At 41.8% G+C, this 18,208-nt stretch overlaps 2 protein-coding genes across 9 annotated transcripts in view; both read right to left on the bottom strand.

The window, feature by feature from the left end:
- ntng1a (netrin g1a) overlaps positions 1-2,505 on the bottom strand; it is an 81,323-nt gene extending 78,818 nt beyond the window's left edge. For all 8 annotated transcript variants that reach the window (XM_034132284.1, XM_034132286.1, XM_034132288.1 and 5 more), the window contains exon 1: positions 1,808-2,505. The gene's annotated coding sequence lies outside the window, so the exon portion shown is untranslated. The remainder of the gene's footprint in view (positions 1-1,807) is intronic.
- Positions 2,506-12,316: 9,811 nt separating this feature from the next.
- On the bottom strand, positions 12,317-14,660 carry prmt6 (protein arginine methyltransferase 6). The gene has a single exon (XM_034132292.1). It carries the CDS (start codon positions 14,624-14,626, stop codon positions 13,571-13,573), a length of 1,056 nt encoding a protein of 351 aa, XP_033988183.1. The 5' UTR covers positions 14,627-14,660; the 3' UTR covers positions 12,317-13,570.
- Positions 14,661-18,208: the final 3,548 nt, after the last annotated feature.

Below are 18,208 nucleotides of genomic sequence, written 5' to 3'. Positions count from 1 at the left end.
GCCTGTAATGCTTCCCCGGGGCATGCCTCTGAGTCAGCCCATCACTTAGCGCTCTTTTCCACTTCTTAAAATGTCGCCGCCTTCAATCGGCAGGCTTATGATCTTTTAATAATGACGGCAGGTAGCAAATGGCTGGAGTGCTGACAGCTGGTTAAGTGACTCTGCTGTGGGGATGGGTGGGCTGCTTCAGAAGGAATCAAAGCTGTGGCTCGGCTATAGGGTTAGACAAACAGCCAACACTGGGCTTTTATTGAGATTTCCTCCTCTGATATGATAGAATTCCGTAGCATGGAGTTTTAGGGAGGGCCACATGAGTGCTGGCTATCAAAAACCCATGTTGAACCCTGCTGAGGTTCCTTTAAATGGAAGTGGCTGCAGCCTCTCCTCACATCCAGCGTCCAATGGAGTCAGACAGGTCAGGCCTCCGAAGGCGTCCTCCACTTGCCTGCACCAGCTGAATCTGCCACAATCCTCTATTTCTTCCTCTGTCCCTTCTAACTCCTTCCACCCCGCCCGGCCCCCCCTCCCCTGAGCTGCTGAAGCTGCCACATGAACTGTGTGTGCGAGAGCTGCACTTTTGACAGGGTGACTCGCCGAAAGCCGCCCCGAGTGGAGTTGAACACCCTCGGGCGTGGGTTACTCCAGCGTCACACATGCAGCAGTGCACGGGGCACCCAACGAGCCTCCGCCTGACCTGCCTCCATCCCCTCCGTCTCTCACCCTGCCTCCCCTCGCCACCGAGCATTCCTCTCTGTGCGACACAGGAACACCTTATGCATTATTAAAGACACTTTTCCTAAAAGGCTGCTGGCACATTATTCTGCAACCACAGTGACATGTCTGGATACTCAATACGTCCACTTGAGCTCTAAAGAATGCGCTCGCCCAGGTAGCTCTCTGCTGAAATATAAGCAGGGACAGTCACATGGTTTAAAGCGACAGCTGCCAACAGCCACACAAGAGATGACTCATTATTACCTGTCATTCTTTCATGGGTTGAGTGAAATATTATGAGTACAATCACAATTTCCAACTCCATAAAAATCACTAAGGTTACTAATTTAAGGTTTTAAAACTAAACTTAAAAGGTGTTATCTTATGCATTCAGTACAGCATGTGCCTCAGCCCTTAAGCCATTATGTTCTTGTAATAATAATGATGAGCATGTCCTTCAAAAAATATATATTTTAAAGGTATTATCCAATACAAGGCCAAGGTAAAATCATGTGGGTCTTTCAGAAAATAACTTTTATGTAAAAATCAAAGTTAAGAGGACACACAGCCACAGATTTGTGAGAAATAATATATGCCTTACACCAAAGGGCTAAAATAAATCTCAAAGAAGAAGAATAATTAAGCAAATGTGTATTAAATAAGAAGCTAGTGCATGTGCGAAAGAGTGAAGCAATATGGAAAGCTTGTGGCCAAACTAATCTCACTGTAACAGGTAGCTCATAAAATGACGTACAGGTCAACTGGCTGCAGCATGACACAGATGTAATTATGCTGATAGATAGGCAACGATTTGGTAATAAGTTCCACAAGGGGGCGCCTCAAAAAATGACCTGAAGAGTAAGTTTTGGATGCATTCAAGGTCGCCTCATGTGTAAATATGAATGGATATTCCTTTGTGGTTCAGAGAAAAGTTATTCATGCTGTTTTGAGGGAAAAGTCCTACAAGTATCAGCACACTGTTTGTCTATTTGTTACAGATGATAAATGCAGCCACGCCAGAGTAACACACGACTATAGAGTAAACGCTCCAACACACAAAAAGTAAACTTTACGAGCAAAAAGAAGAACTTACATTTCTTGTACAGGGTACTCCCTGTTCCCCTGCTCTCTCTTTAACGCCGTTCAACAAGTTCAGAGAAGAAGAATGAAGAAGGATGAAGAAAGAAGCTCTTTAAGACGCGCTCATTAACGGCAATGTGATGAGTACGCACGTCTGTCTCAGAGGAATCGCTGTGCGCACCATCTCTCACTCTTGTTTGGAGAAAACGATCAAGAGGAGGATTTTCCTGCCACTTCAAAACAAATGACTGATCACCGTCCTGAGGGCTCGGTCAGCAGCACCGCGCCTGGTGTAAGCGGGGGGATTTCTGAGACGGAGCTCCGGTGCCAAAGTGTCCATCATCCTCTCTCAAAGTGTCATTCCATCACGGCGTCAATCTGAGGCGCAGTGATGTCCGCAGAAAAGGAAAAAAAGCCCACTTCGCAAAATAAACTTTGACCTGGTCGTGTGCGTCCCTCCTGTTTATAATTCCTTCCTTTCCAACTGCGTGCGGATCACTGCGCGGATCTCATCCCCACTCTCTCTATCCTACTCCCGCGCTATGAATAGGTTTGAGCCACCCAACAGGGACAGGAATCACACCAATTACACTCGGCGTCTGAGAATATCCGCTCTTCTGGACGTTTCCCTTCAGCACCGCCCGCCCAAACGGAGATGGCGGGGAAGATAATGCGCTCCGAGGCTCTATTAGATGAGACGCACACTCAGCTTGTTTCCCCCCCACGCACACCTATGGTTTATCTCCCCACCCCTCTAGCCCGTCTCCACCTCGCCTTCAAACCCCCCCACCACCCTCACACACGCGCGCAGCATCCTCTTTCGGGACCCGTTATAACTCAGGAGGGAGGAGGATCGCCTGCAGTTGAACCTCTTTTAGTGGAGTTCACCCGGGTCGACCATCGCGTTAAATTATCCAACAAACGCTCGCGTTAACGGTCTCAAAGGAAATATTGCATCCGGGTAAAATAGAAAGAGGAATATCTCTGACTCCCAGCTGGCGATTATTACTGGGCAGGCAACCAAAGGCGTGTGCAATTTTAAGATATTAAATGCTTTTGTGTTAGTATCTCCTACTGCTTAATTCAGATTATTAATAATTGTTATTTAAAAAAGATAATTAAGATGTTTTTGTAACAACTCCGAATGGTGCGTAATTGATCAAATAAAGGGATTTAACTATTTTATGTAAATAAATAAAAAGGGCGTACCTATGGGTTCATGTCGTTTTATTATCATGGCCTCATACATGAAGTTGTTTAATCTCCTATTACTTGTAAGTGTAGGAAGTTGTCTGATTTTAATTTATAGGAAAAAGGTGTCACTCCAGCACCAAGGTGTCATTTTAAACAGAATCTCATTCAACTGATCAATGAGAAATGGGCAATAGCCTACATACTGTAGGGGAAAATAATTGATTGTAATTTTACATAAACACTCACTGCTGTTTTCAGAGTGACAATAGGCGACATGGCTTTAACTCATTCCTGCTTCACCCTTCAATAACATTGCTAACGAGATCAATTGAATCAATCCTGAGAGTGCACCGTCTTCTCACACCTTAATGTATTCCCACAAAGAGTGAGAGGAGGTAGAGAAGGGGGGGGATGTTCAGGTCTTGACACGTGGCGCACAGGTTAACCTCTCAGCAGGTTGACAAGCATACAGCTCAATGTGTGGATGCCTTATGTCTGCAGACAGCCTCGATAGGCCCACAGAGGCCCTCATCACCCCCGCATATATCACCCCAACCTGCATGGGGCTTGTAGCATTCAATGGTGTCATCAGAAAGAGAGCCGAACCTCAGAAAACGTGCGTAAAAGTGTTCATGTAACAAGATAAAGATTGGCTTTAAAAGATGAGATAGAGATAAAAGATGGTAATCCAGCGTGAGAGAGAAAAATCAATTGGATGACAAGAGCGCTGTCTTCGTGTTATCTACACATGACAAGGAATCATGGGGGTTATTATCTGCACAGCGTGACTGATTCATTTCAAATGACTTTTTACTGTATGTGGAAACGCAGTGCCTATACCACCTCTCAGCGTGTCATTTAAACCCTCATATAAAGCACACGCAGGTGAGTTATGCAGGAAATTGCAAGAAGACAGCTCAGTCAAATCAACCAGATACATCCTTTACAAAGTCTGCACTACAACATTCTGGCTACACTTTCGAACCAAACGTGTTGATTTAGCTGATTTGTGGGCTGCATTCCCACGCATAGAAAAATAAAGAGTAGGCTAGTGCATAAAAAGCAGACAAAAGATAAAACAGAAAACGTATGCATCTGTTCCCAAATTAGTCGGGATACAAATCCCACACGAGGCACAAATTGGCCACCCACTCCGTGTGCGTCGCAGCGAAGCTCTAAAAGTTTACGCGCTCCGGTTTGATTGGGGATGGATGAAATGAAAAGAAGAAGGGCTGAGACTCTCACCTTGGTCTTCAGTGCTTCATAGCGTGGAGGACAGCCACTCGTGTCGCAGCCAAATAAATCCGCTTTGAAACGGGACATCTTAGCGCGGCGAGGGAATGGGAGGCTCGTCGTAAGAGCGACCAGCTTGTCTCCGCTGCTCGCGGGGAATGGAGGAGAGCTCCCGGTACCGGCGCAACGTCACCTAGAGCCGGACACTCCAGGAGAAAAAAATCCTCCACGCCAGGTGTAACCGATAAGAAAAAGTTAGTCAAAAGAAAGCAGGTGATATAAATAAGATTCCAAGTGGCTCATTAGAGAGAGGAGTGACCGGACTCACTGCTCTCTGACACAATGAGGCGCTCAGCCTTTGACAACTGACTTTCACCTCAAGTTTCCTTCTTTGCTGAAGCCTGTGAGCCGCAGCGGAGAGCAACCACGAACGGAAACATCTCTCACTGCTGCTGTTAAGCTTTTTTTGTAATAAATCATTCAGTGATATTTTACCACTGAAACACATTTTCCTATGACAAGTCACGGAGATCACATTCAAATCTGCTCATCAGCTGGAGCAAAGGTGGCAGGAATTTCTATTGGATTTCTGTATTGCATGAATGGAGTTTTTTTTTGCACACCACAAGAAAATGTTGTATGAACTGTTTGCATTTCACTTTTTTTTTTATAGAAAAAGGCCAACTGCTCAATTGTCCCCATTTCAGAGCAGTGCCAGTTGAGGGTGGCAGCATCTGAGCCAGGTGGAAAGCCAGAAATCGATTGAGTTGATACACCCAATAAACCCGGCAGATACAACATACAGGAACATGGTCGAGTTGGGTTATGGTGCATTTCAGATCTCAGTAAGTGATTGTAAAGTATATGAATGTATGTCTGATATCTTGTTGAGTTATGTTAAGTTCACATACTGTACAGGTCTGCAGTGTGATCTCATGGAGAGTCATGTACACCAAAGGGCTTTGAGACAACTGCTGGATTTCCATGAACTGCAAAAACGTAGTGACACCAGAACGTGATGACCCAGCAGCAGAGAGCACCAGAAGATCATTGTATCACCTAAATTAAACAAATTAAAAGGCATACTGTCTAAAGAATGATTTAGATTCAATGAGTGAATGATGTAAGAATGTGCATTACAGTATCTGTGACTACATAAAGAGATTGTATTGGATGACTGTGCCTTTCCTACAAGTAAATGCCCAAAATCATATGCTCCGATATCCAATACACAACAATGACGCTCTTTATAAGGGAACCAGTGGACAGGTTAAGGCTACAGTTATCTCAGCTGTGGACCCAGTTCACACTGATGCCTCTCTTTCTCTCTCCTAGGCGAGCCCAAGGGCAACTTGTGTTACATGTACCTCTGGTTCTAATTCAACGACAAGAAAGAGGTGTACACAGTGGAAAGCTACCAAAGAGCACATTTAATTCCCTCTTTTTAATTCAAATAAACAATGAAACAGTAATTTTCATTTTAGAATTCTATCTGCAGAGTGTTAAGGAGTTTTCAGATTTTCTTCAAGGCCTAAAACACCAAGTTCAGGCAGATGTACTTGCTCTTAAACAAGATGTGCTGGAGGTCAGACTGAAAGGAGGATGTGTTTGAATGTAGAAGAGTATAATTATTCACACACACACACACACACACACACACACACACACACACACACACACACACACACACACACACACACACACACACACACACACACACACACACACACACACACACACACACACACACACACACACACACACACACACACACACACACACACACACACACACACACACACACACACACACACACACACACACACACACACACACACACACACACACACACACACACACACACACACACACACACACACACACACACACACACACACACACACACACACACACACACGCGCGCGGGGGGGGGTTCAATAGATGGCTCTTAACCTGAGAGACCGATAATCACGTGGCCTGTGTTCCGATATCTCACCTCCACCCTTGTGTGTTGTTGGGTTTCTTTTTTTCCGTTCTTGTCATATTCCATGATGGTTATTAGAAAATTGATGGGTAAAGCTGTCTTAGCACATCCCTGTCTGGCGGACGCCAGGCACAGAGGTATTGGATTTGTACGCCTGTTCAATGAAGGGTAATGTTGCCTTCATCCGGAGGAGTGTGTTAGGAAAGGGGGGGGTGGGGGTGGGATGGTGGGAGAGAAGGCAGGATATTCAAACAGAAATAAGAGTGTGCTCAATGCACTTTTATGTGGTATGACAGAGCTGTGTCATCCACCTAAATCTGAGAGTGCATGGAGCTGTTCAGGCAACAACAATGTGAAATAATCTATTACAAGTTGCATTCAGACTATAACTCAATTTTTTTTAGAAAAGAGTTAAAGGAAATGTATTTTCTATAAATATTAAGCTGTATTATTACTGAGGCATATGGTCGCGCCAAATTATGATATTTACCATGAAAAAGTATTTATACAATTCATATATTTGGTTTGTGTTTGACCATCGCAAGCAATGTTAAAGAATGATTCAATAAGAATGGCATTACTCAATTTTAGGAGTTTGTGGTACCCATGTTATGAAGTATCTCGATCTTTTATGTATTCTATTGACGGGATTAGAAAATGACACCCAGATCAGGTCTTTTTTTATCAAAATATATACATATCAATGTTATCACAATTAAAAGATTCACGACATGGCATTATTATCACGATATTAGTGAAAGTATATTTTATCCATATACCGCTACCCTACTGATGCATACATGTGTAGGAAGTTGACGGGCATTACATGTTAGCTTATGGATCTATATTGCTAGGTAGTTTAATCTACTATCATCATTTCAAAACTGAAATAATATGCATAAAGAGAAGAGTGTTGTGTAGATTCAGTGAGTTCAGATTTTGAACTCTGCAAAGAGCCGAGGAGATAAATAAGGATTTTGTTTTTGTTTTTCCTGCTTTCATAACATGGAAAAGGTGAATAAAGATGTTTACCTGCCATTTTTACTCCTTATATAAACTGCATGACTATGCAATTATCCTAACTTCTCTTGGGAGGCAAAACACTTGGTCAGAGTCGGGACGAATACAGGGTTCACAATGCATTATGGGAGTCTTTGGAAGGAGTGAATCAGGTCAGTCTCAGCACCTTTGTGCACCTGCTCCATTTGGACATTGCGTCAAAGGTTTATCACACTGCTTTGAGCCTGGCACTAACACTCTGCTCCAATCTGCTGCCCGCAGACCTGCGCTGCTTATCCAATCCTGCACGGTGCCCTAAACCCATAACCCATCTCGCCCACATTGAAATATCATATTAAATTATAAAACAATACCTGAGAAGAATTACATAGAGGCATAATCCAAAAAGTGCATGATTGGAAAAGGATTAGCGGGTCGGTGAGCAGGGGGGGGGGGGGAGAATGTGGCCCCACAGTTTGCGGGATTTGTACTTTGCTCACAGGCTGAGAGACGTCTGCCTCGGGCTGATTGTGAATCGGGGGCATCCCGTTCAGATTTACGTGCCCCTGCGAGTGATTTGGGATTTACTTTCTTAACAGTCGCCGTCCAGATCTGTGCTTGTTGTGCGGTGTGTGTCCGTCCGTGAAGTCACGACTCAGTGCTTTCAGCTGGATGCATTTTTGATAGGAAGTGGTTATTTTTTTGCAGCTCAGAGCTAGAATAAACACTTCCTCTCATTTGAATATGTGTACTGTTTTATGACTGTTGAGGAAAAATATGGGAACATGTAGTGGGACAGTTATTTTGGGGTTTAGCAGCAGGCGCAGGGGTCATTTCCTGTTGCTAACAGTAACAATGACGAATGGTCTGCCACGAGGGGCCGGTTGGTGACAAAATTAGCTTTTGTCAATAATATATTCCCAAATTGTCCTCACAGGAAATGCTGACAGTAATATGGCTTACTGTAACCGATGGTGGGAATTGAATCCTATTGGCTTATTCATGGTGTCATTAGCATACAAAGATGAATGAGTGGCCATGATTAGATGCTGCACGCCACTGAGTCCAGTCAGGTTTCAGCTACGATCGAAAAATGAGCTCTGTGGAAGCGCGTTCAATGATTTGATGAGTGTAGTTCAGGATCACATAGTGTGACCCGTAGAGAGTTGTCATATGTTAATCTGGTCACTGACAACATAAACAGGAACACCAGGATGGATTTAAATGGCCAATTATCTCAAATCAAACAAGATTACATTAGGAGATTTACATTCTTCCTAGTTACGTTTTGGGAATACATAATTCATTGTGTCACAGGGGCACTATTTGATTTTAACAGGGACATTGGATTGAATGTTGAGGTGATAAGACTGAGATCTTCACTATAGTCACCATTTATGTTACCACTTGTGGTCTGTTTTAAATATTTATATTTGCACTTTGCTGAGTGACTTTCACTGTGTGTTTGCTTTCAATTGTATTGTTGAATTGTATTTTAAATATTGGACTCTACAGTTTGTTTAAGCATCTTAACTGAATATTGCCTGAACTCTTTTGCAGCGTGTTTTAGCCTGTTTGTTTTCCGGATTTACTTTTCATTGTGGCAGTTTTAAAATGCTGCCTTCAAGTATTTAAAAGTCATTTCTAAGTGTCAAGTAATTATCTTCCTCATGTCTATTTAAACAGAAGACAAGACGACTCAGGAAGCAGATCAAGAAAAGTGGGATCATGAACAACACCGACTGAAATGCAACCAGTTATTTGGTGTGGATGGCTGAAACAAAAACTGAACTTTTGGGCATAATGCAAAGAGCTTAGCCTCAAACAATCAATACAACCTGGGTGTTCCAACAATCCGTGTGTCTTCGGACCATTTGTTTTTCTTTATTAAAAAAGTAAACGGAAGAGGCGTTTTTGATTTTACCTGACTAAATAGTCTAATGGTCATTGGAGCAAGGGGCGGGGCGAAACTCACGGAAGTGATTTCAAAACAAAAGCAGTCGTATGCTAAAAAAATACACTTGCATTGAAGCACTACAGTATCCGGTTGAAGGAACGATGATAATATTATAAACAAGGTGAATTTAGCGATCACAACGAAAAAGCAAAAACGCCTCTCAGACGCTCTTCCGTTTACTTTTTTAATAAAGAAAAACAAATGGTCCTCGGGCATAAAAGTTTATACAAATCAACAGTGGAATAGCTGCACAACTACAATGTCTATGAGTGAAAACGTGAGTAATGTGCCTAATTTAATATTTTCTGTTTTACTCGGATTATGTTTAACAAATCTAAAAGAACACATCATTGTATTCAACACACTCCTCATGGCTTCCATAGTCCAAGAGTTGAAACACATGTTGTAAAGACAACTGACCCCAGTCCACTGCTGACTCACTCACCAGCTCTGCTTTCTTGAAATCAGTTAGATTAAGCACATTGTCTATTGATTGTCTCCTAAATTGATGTGCGATACAAGACGAATAATCCCATTTCAAGTTTCAACACTTGTTTCTAATGGTTTCTAAACCATTTTAGGCAGCAATGGATCACAATTAGTTTAGCATTTAGCAGCCAAGAGTGGCCATGCATGCATGAGCGTGATTCTGGGCTTAATAGAGGCTGCCTTTGCTGCATTTGACATTTCCTTTCTCTGCACACTTTCTTTTGTGCAGTCCACACACATATTTTTCAGGCACATCTAGCATGAGATGTTCAGCCACTGTACGTGCACATTAAGCTAGGGGGTGGAATTTAATTTGAATGAAGAGCGATGGAATGTATTTATGTCTCGGCCTGACAAAAAAAGAAAGAAAGATGTTCTAGAGAGTGACTGAAAGGCCCACCTCATACACTGTAGACCTTTCACAATGTAGCCAGTTAAAGACCTGGTTTGGCATTTGACAGCAAGGGTCTGAACCGGCTTTTAGTCCGTTTGACTGCTTGACTTTTGAAGAAAGAGTGTACATGTGTTTCAAACCATAGAATGCTGTGATACATCTCTCAGCCCTGACATCTGAAGGTCTGGGTCCTAAAGAATCTTGAAAGCTATTTCTGCTGGGCCTCGCACGGCTTAGTACGGTATGGTTAGGCCTTGGTAGGCCAGGCTCACGTTATGCTGCGTTTCCATTACATTACATTGCATTTAGCTGACGCTTTTATCCAAAGTGACTTACAATAAGTGCATTCGACCAAGAAGAAAACAGAATCATATAAGTACATCAGGTTTCATAGAGCCAAAACATTTCAAGTGCTACTCAACTGGCTTTAGATAAGCCAGTCCTTTGTTAGTATATAAGTGCTTTGTTAGTAATTTTATTGCTCGAAGTGGAGTCGAAAGAGATGAGTTTTTTTTTTTTTTCTGCTGTCCTGATGTCAATGGGGAGCTCATTCCACCATTTTGGAGCCAGGATAGCAAACCGACGTGTTTTTGCTGATGGGAACTTGGGTCCCCCTCGTAGTGCGGGTGCAGCGAGCCGTTTGGCCATTACAGTTTAGTAGCTGGGGCAGTAACTATAGTAATGCACTAACGCAGTGTAGGCGGAGCGACGCTGCGTAAAACTGCCGTGACGTCATCTTCAATGCGAACCACAAAACCAAATATCAGCTGTTAGCTGTTAGCACTCAGAGCTCACAGCTCCTCATATCTGTTCAGAAACTAGACAAAAGTTAAACAAGTACAAACCACAGACTGTCTGTGTCATGGTGAATACAGTCGCTGGTTTATTTATGTCTGTAGGCCATTGTTGTGAGTGTGGATGGTCGGAGCATATACAACGTTAGCTTAGCCTGATCGATCCGAAAACACGCATTTTAAAAGGTTTTTCGCCTGCCGTCTGTCTGCAGACTTGTCAAAGCATTAATTCATGGTTTTTAATAACCGGTATCAGTATGTTGTTACTTCGGCATCATTTTGAAACGTGTATTACAATTAAATCACGGTAGAATATGTTCATTTTGTTGTAGTTGTAGCCCCCTTGCCTGCGATTCTCTCTGACCATTCAGCAGTCGAGAGTGGTTACGTCACCAGTTTAGCATATTCAGCCCGGTTGTTGGCCCGCTAAGAACCTCGATTTTGGAGGGCCAGAAAAAAGGTGAAAAAGTAGCCCTGAGCCGGAACTACCCCTAGTGGAAAAGCAAATAAAAACTGGCCGGGTTTGGCACGGCCTGCTTAAACCAATGCCATGGTAACACATCATCTTGGTTTGGCACGGCCCGCTTAAACCGTGCTACATGCTGCAGTGGAAAAGCGCCATTAGTGTTATGTCACATAGGACTAATGTATAATTAAGAAGATTTTTTTCTTTGTTTTGGATGTGTGCCCTTTTTCTTGCTAGTCATCATCAATTTAATCAAAGTAGACATTTGAAGTTAAAAATGTGACCCAGCCATTATTTACTTTACACAAACGGGCAGACAATGTGCTTGATTTGTAGACACTATAGCTCTTGATGAGTTAATTATTCACATAATATGGCTTGAATTCAATGCACACTGCACAGAGTTACATAAAGGTTAATTCAACACATTGTCCTTTGACCTTTGGAATGAGACAACGCTACACTAAATAAATAAAATATATAAATAATGTGTGTTCAGAAATAAAAATTGTTCAATCAAATAAATATCCATAAATGTATGATTTAGAAGTAAAGGCATTATTGGTAACACATCTTGTGTTGAAAATAAGGCTAAAAACAGTTCAATCGTTTGTGTAAATGTCATCAAGGAAATGCTTATCATATTTTAATGACAGATTACAAAAGAAATGTAAATACATTATTAAATTATATATTTGTATTGAAATATTTTCTTCTTTTTTTAAATATTTTCTTTAACATTGCCATTGACTTATAGGTTATGTCATCATTATACAAGTTATTTATTGCTATGATGGTATTGTTGTTTGATTGTTTTTTTATATTCATTTCGCTATAAAAAGTTGTTACTGGCCATTCTAACTTCAATAAAACACAACATCCTTATTTTTAAAATCAATATCAGTATTTTCAAACATTGTAGCTGTTCAGAAATAGTTGTAAGGTTGACACATGATCAGGATTCCCTATGTACTAATAAGTACATATTTTCAATTAGGACTCATGACACACGTAACAGTCAAACCATTTATTAGTATAGTTCCCATTTGTTCAATAATGAACTTGATAAACAATTATCTTTGAAAGACAGTTGTCAGTTCACCAAACTCCAATCACACTCCATACCCTTCAAAATCCAAGCCCTCTAATTGTACACTGACTGTAAAGTAGTCTAGAGTCAGTGAATCAATGACTGATCAGTGACCAGATACCATTTTTTATTTGATTCGTGAGTGACAAATGATTAAAAAGGTGGATATCAAACTTTAAACGTTCATTAAAAAAGGGTTATCCTTGATTGTAACTGATAAAAATGTCACGGTCACAACTCAAGTAAAGCATGGCATGAAAAGAAAATGCTTTGTTGTACGTGTACTCACTGTAATGGAATTTTGCAGGACGCTGCTGTAGAATTACAACTTTGGATAAAGTCAGTTTATACACATAAACTCACACATGACAGTGTGTGCTAGTTTTGAAACCAAAATAATCAGCAAGTTTAGTCTGTTATTAAAACCTGAATACCGCCCAATGTAAAACACCTCCTGCCTGCCTGCAGCTGCTCCAAGTCAATATATCTGTTTAAACCTCATTTGAATGCAGCATTTTGATCAGATTCCCCACAATATGCATGATTACATTTAATAGAATATCAGATGTCTGCAGCATGGCATTGAATTTATTCAACAATTTATAACACCTGCCTGCCTCACTCGGCTTTGCAGAGCTACACCCTATTAACTATTCATTTGTCAGGAGACTTTAAGTATTTGGTGATGCTCAAATATAGTTTTAAATGTTTTTTTCCAGACTGAAAATAATCAATGAAAATTAGAGACACAATGATTTGCTTTTTTTGATTGGTCTGTAATAATATAATAGTAAGAACAGTATTTGAAAAAGTAAATCAACAATGTTAGGTTTTGACTTGTTGGGATGTTAACCTATTTCTTTCCTTATTTATTAGGACCTTTTACAGACCATATGATTAATGGAGACATTACAGGTTAGTTACAACAATCAGAATTATCTCAATTTAGTGGTAAATATGGGTAATAAAGGTTGTAAACAGAAGAGACAATAATGTCATTTTTCCACAATCAGTTATAGTTTTAGATGTGAATTCACCTCACTGGTCAACATAGCTCCACTTATTCAATAACTCAGGTTATTAGGAGCAGGTTTGGGAATTAGTGACATATAAAGTACTGTGGCCTTAGAGTGTGTTGCCTGGTAATTGAACTGTAACACAGGATGTGATGCTGCCCTATGACTGAGCTCCACTGCTCCAGTCAGGGATGGAGAAGGTCTTGGACTGTCTTTTCTGCTCTCCTATGGTGTAGTCCACGTGGATGCATATATGTCTGGCGCTTTCCTCCGAGGGGAACATGCTTATCTCCCCGGTGACCACTGTGTCCTGCACCACATCCACCGGGGCATCCAGGTACAGCACCGCCTGCTTCCAGTGAGTCTCCGGTTTGAACGGGGAAGTGGAGAGCACCAGCGGCTGTGGCTTGTCCGGGCATGGGAAAGTGACCGTGAAGAAAACACAGAAAGCGTTCACTGCAGCCGAGCCGAAAGACTCGAAGTTAAACTTCCCCTTGACGGAGCGCAGCTCCTCCACGGTCACCGTGTGTAAATCGAGCTCGGCGAAGCGGGCCGGGTGGGAGAGCACGTCCTCCCCGTGAACCGAGTTCACAGTGATGTCCGAGTTCATGATACACCCCCTGGCAAAGTCGGACATGCAGGACATGTCGACACCGTACTGGTCTTTGACGGTGTACCAGAAATGTAGGCGGTCCTCCACCACCGGGTCGCTGACGGGGGCGATGTAGAGCTCGGCTTTGTGGGGCAGGATGATGCCGCCCGGCTTGAGCCACTTGTCGCGAGCGTAGAGGACCGAGTTTAGCATGGATTCGTGCAGGAGGGCATACCCCATCCACTCGCTCACTATCACCTCCACCTTCTCCGGTAGGTCCACCGTCTCCACTGTGCCTCGAATCACTTCAATTTTGTCCTCCATGTTGTTCTGTTTCACGATGTTCACTGCCTGTTCGGCTATAGAACAAGCTTCAACGGCGTAGACTTTCCTAGCACCGGCTTGAACACAGAACATGCTTAAAACGCCGGTTCCTGCACCCACGTCCAGCACAACTTTCCCCCGTATGGACTCACTGTTGTTAAGTATCGCCATTCGGTACGTGTTAGTCCGGACGTGGTCCGCAATCATTTCCTCGTGGATAGTCACATCGGTATAGCTGTCAAAATAAAGTCTGTCCTGCCGGGTTTTATCCAATTTTCGTTTCTTTACCACATGAGACATCTTATCGGCTCTTGTGCAGCAACCTCAGTGTGTTTTGTTTCGATACTTCCGCATTGGGAAATCTGGAACTTGTAGTTTCCTGCCACCCATAACAGCAGAGACACATGTTTAAAAAGACTACAAATCCCACATCCAAACAGTAGTGACGCAGTGGTCGAACTTCTGCATTCACCGTGAGGGGGGAGATGGGCTTCTACTTGGTATAATAGTGACTAGTTCATTAACATCATTATTATATATATACTCACTATAAATAAATAACTCACTTAATTATTTATAATGGGAAAATATATTACAGTGGCTATGCAAACTATTTGCACTAATTACACTTTTCAGATGGGCGCTTCTTCGTCAGAGGAGCAGACAGATGGAAGTAATGGTAGAATAACCATAGTTATCTTGCTTATATTCACCTGAGAATTAATTTACCTCTTCTTTTATTTATTATTTTCAAATGTATACTTTGATACTTTATATTTTTACTAAACCCTCGTTAATTTGTTGAGTAACATTGAAAAGTGTTTACGTTTTCCTTCTCCCTGTTTTTAATTTGTGTATGCATGGCCTACAAGTCAAATCATAAAGCAGTCGTTCACATACCTTGTTGTTTATAATGCTGAGAAACTACTTACGTAGAAGTGTTTTGTGCAGAAAAAATGTAGCCACCTCCTCTTCATCCCACGCATTCTGAAAAAGAAGAGTTGTAACCTCTTTCATTTGGGCTTGTCAATACTCAAAATGATTTCATGTTCATGGTACTGAATGGTGCAACTTTAAGAATTTGTACAGTGCACCACATGACACTTTATCAGATTATTTATTTGTAATCTTCTTGTCATGTTGCCTTTCCATTCCTGAGTACATCTGTGATATATAAGTCAATACTTTTTCTGCAGCATTTGACTCTATAATGAATATGGGGTCCACTCATCTGTGGTACATCTCCTCGAAAGTTTCTCCTAACAAGCTGCACAACACAGCATGGCCATTACCGTTCGGAGCTTTCCCCAAAGTTATGGCAGGCAGAACACAGCTGCTTGTGGCTCAGCTCTCCTCTCTTCTAGACAGTCCTATGGGACCCTCTGCACTCTGTTTCAGAGATCTTTGGCAGAAGATACCGGACAAATGAGCAGGAGCTGTATCCCATTTCAAAAAGATGAAAAAAAAGAGAAAGAAGGAAGCAGGACTTTTAGAGGGGAAATACAGCAAGGTGCTCGATATTTTTGTTCTTTTAAAGCAAGAAGACAGCACAGTGTGATGCAGGAAATGTGAAAAAAATAGCATTAAGAGGAAAAGTTGAAAGCAAATGTGTGTGTGGGTAGGTGTATATATGTGCATGTATTCATATTAGCATACTTCTAAATTTGGATCCAATGCTGCCTTTCAAGCACCGGAACTCCTGGGAAATATGTGCATTTAATAATTCAGTCTTTTCAAAATGATATAGAGAATAAAGCAGGGAAGTGATTCTGCATGAACTGATTTGTTTCAGCTTGAGTAACCGAAACAGCAATCATCAAAAGCAAATGAGCCATACCTTTGTAGTCGACACTGACCCGATACTCAAAGCTCCACCATCCCATCTGAATATATTTGATTTATTTTAAACTAGAAACACAATAACACCAAACATTATCTAAAGAAGTCGTTTAATCCTAGAGTGAGCCAAATATCAAAAGCTGAACACCCACAACCAAATGGTCAAAAGCTAAATTGGACTAAGTGCAAAGGAGGAATGGAAATGCACAATAGCATAGATTACTGAGGCGTGAAATACAGACAGTGGATTGTGAATGTTTGCATTTGGCAAAATATGTTTTATTTAGCCAGTAGACAGACAGACAAGCAGCTGTTGGCCATGTTATCCTCTCCTGCTCTGAAGCTTCAGGTAGAACCGCTGCCAGGCCCAGCTTCAGCCAACACCCCCCCCCCCACACTCCCTGTGAGATGCCTGGCACGGGTTAGCCTTACCCTTAAAGTAAGTAAATGTTAGTGCATCTGTTTTCATGCAGAGAAAAGTCTGCTGTCCAACGAGTTGCAACACGTGCATCTTAGCTGGGTTACAATAACCTGGTATGCTCATACTCTGATTATGAGAAAGATGGTGAAGGTGAATTTGGAAGAGTAATTAGCAAGAGTTTATTTTTGGTGCAAAGTGCCCAGTTTAGTGCACATGGTAAGGTGCAGGGGCCTCATTTATAAACGGTGCGTACGCTCAAAAGATGGCGTATGCCAGTTTCTGCGCAATGTATGCGATTTATAAAAAACAAACTTGACGGGAAAATGTGCGGTCCTCCACGCAAACTCTGACCCATGCGTACGCACTAAGCACAAATACGGGAGAGACGAGAAACTGCGACACCGTTGGCAGAAGGAAGAATGGAGAGAAATATGTGGAAATAATACCATAAATAGAATGTTACCTCTCATTTATCATATATGAAGAATTAATTTTCACAAATTGATTAAAGCCAATCTTAAAATGATTTAACAAACGCCTGTTTGAGACTCCTCAGTGCACACAAAAACATAACTTGGAGAAATAAATAAATACGGAAATGTTATTGATCACCCCTCGATTATGTTCTCTTGTTAAGAAATGTATTCTCATAAATGATGCGGTAAGCAGGAGGACAGAATTACTTTAAACTGACGCCGTTTTGTTTTTCTATAGGTTGTATAGATACGAGCATGGTTTTATATACTATCATGTTTAATCATGTTTTATGCTGTTCCGCCAATAGCCTACTTGATAAGTCGCTCGTAAAACACAGGAGGGATGGAAACTAAGAACACCATATGTGGTAAATTGTACAGCTAATATAACACAACACATTAGTTGTATTTCCTTTAACTGGTGGATTATGGATATATAGTTGCTGATCGACAGCTAGAACACAAACCACCAAATACAACAAAATAATTCAGATCCAGTCGTCATGACTCCACTCCGGAGGGATTCCCCGATCATTTCTTACAGTTTCTCATCAAGGGGGTGTCTCCTGTCCCCGGGACAGACACACTGCCTGAGGAAGGCTATGTGTATTTTTTTTGTCATTAACCTTTTTCGGACCACTTATTTATTTATTTTGGTGACGATCCGACCTCCATGCTGCTACTCTGGTTCAAACTGCATCCACCAAACAATATGATTTATCTCGACCTCCCCAAAATAACCAAAGTCTGACACGGTGTGAGATGTATTTTTTAGCTGTTCCGTCGTCATTTCCTGCGATCTTCTTCATGCAGTCAGTCAAAATGAATGAATGAATGGGCGTTTCTTTGACTATTTATAGGCAAATATGGGCATTACGTGAAGCCCGCAAAAGCTGCGCCGCATTTCGAGTTGATTGTGATTTATAAAAGGGAAACCGGCGTAGGATGTGCCGTACGCAAGTCCTGTGCCGGTACGCAGTCTTTTATGAATCGGAAAATGTCTGTGCGTATTTATTTGCTTTGTCCTACGTAAACAACCTTCCCACGTCAATCCTACGCAAGGCTTTATAAATGAGGCCCCAGGTGAGGGAAAAATCTTGTTATGGCATATAAAGATAAAACACTTGGAAATGGGAATGTAAATTG

The sequence above is a fragment of the Trematomus bernacchii genome, unplaced genomic scaffold, assembly GCF_902827165.1.
Source record: "Trematomus bernacchii unplaced genomic scaffold, fTreBer1.1, whole genome shotgun sequence".
NCBI lineage: Eukaryota > Metazoa > Chordata > Actinopteri > Perciformes > Nototheniidae > Trematomus > Trematomus bernacchii.
Note: the sequence above shows the minus strand (reverse complement) of the source record. Positions and strands in the feature narration are given on the sequence as shown.

Bases quoted from the DNA above. Each gene is read 5' to 3' on its own strand.
- prmt6 (XM_034132292.1), bottom strand. From the start codon at position 14,626: ATGTCTCATGTGGTAAAGAAACGAAAATTGGATAAAACCCGGCAGGAC.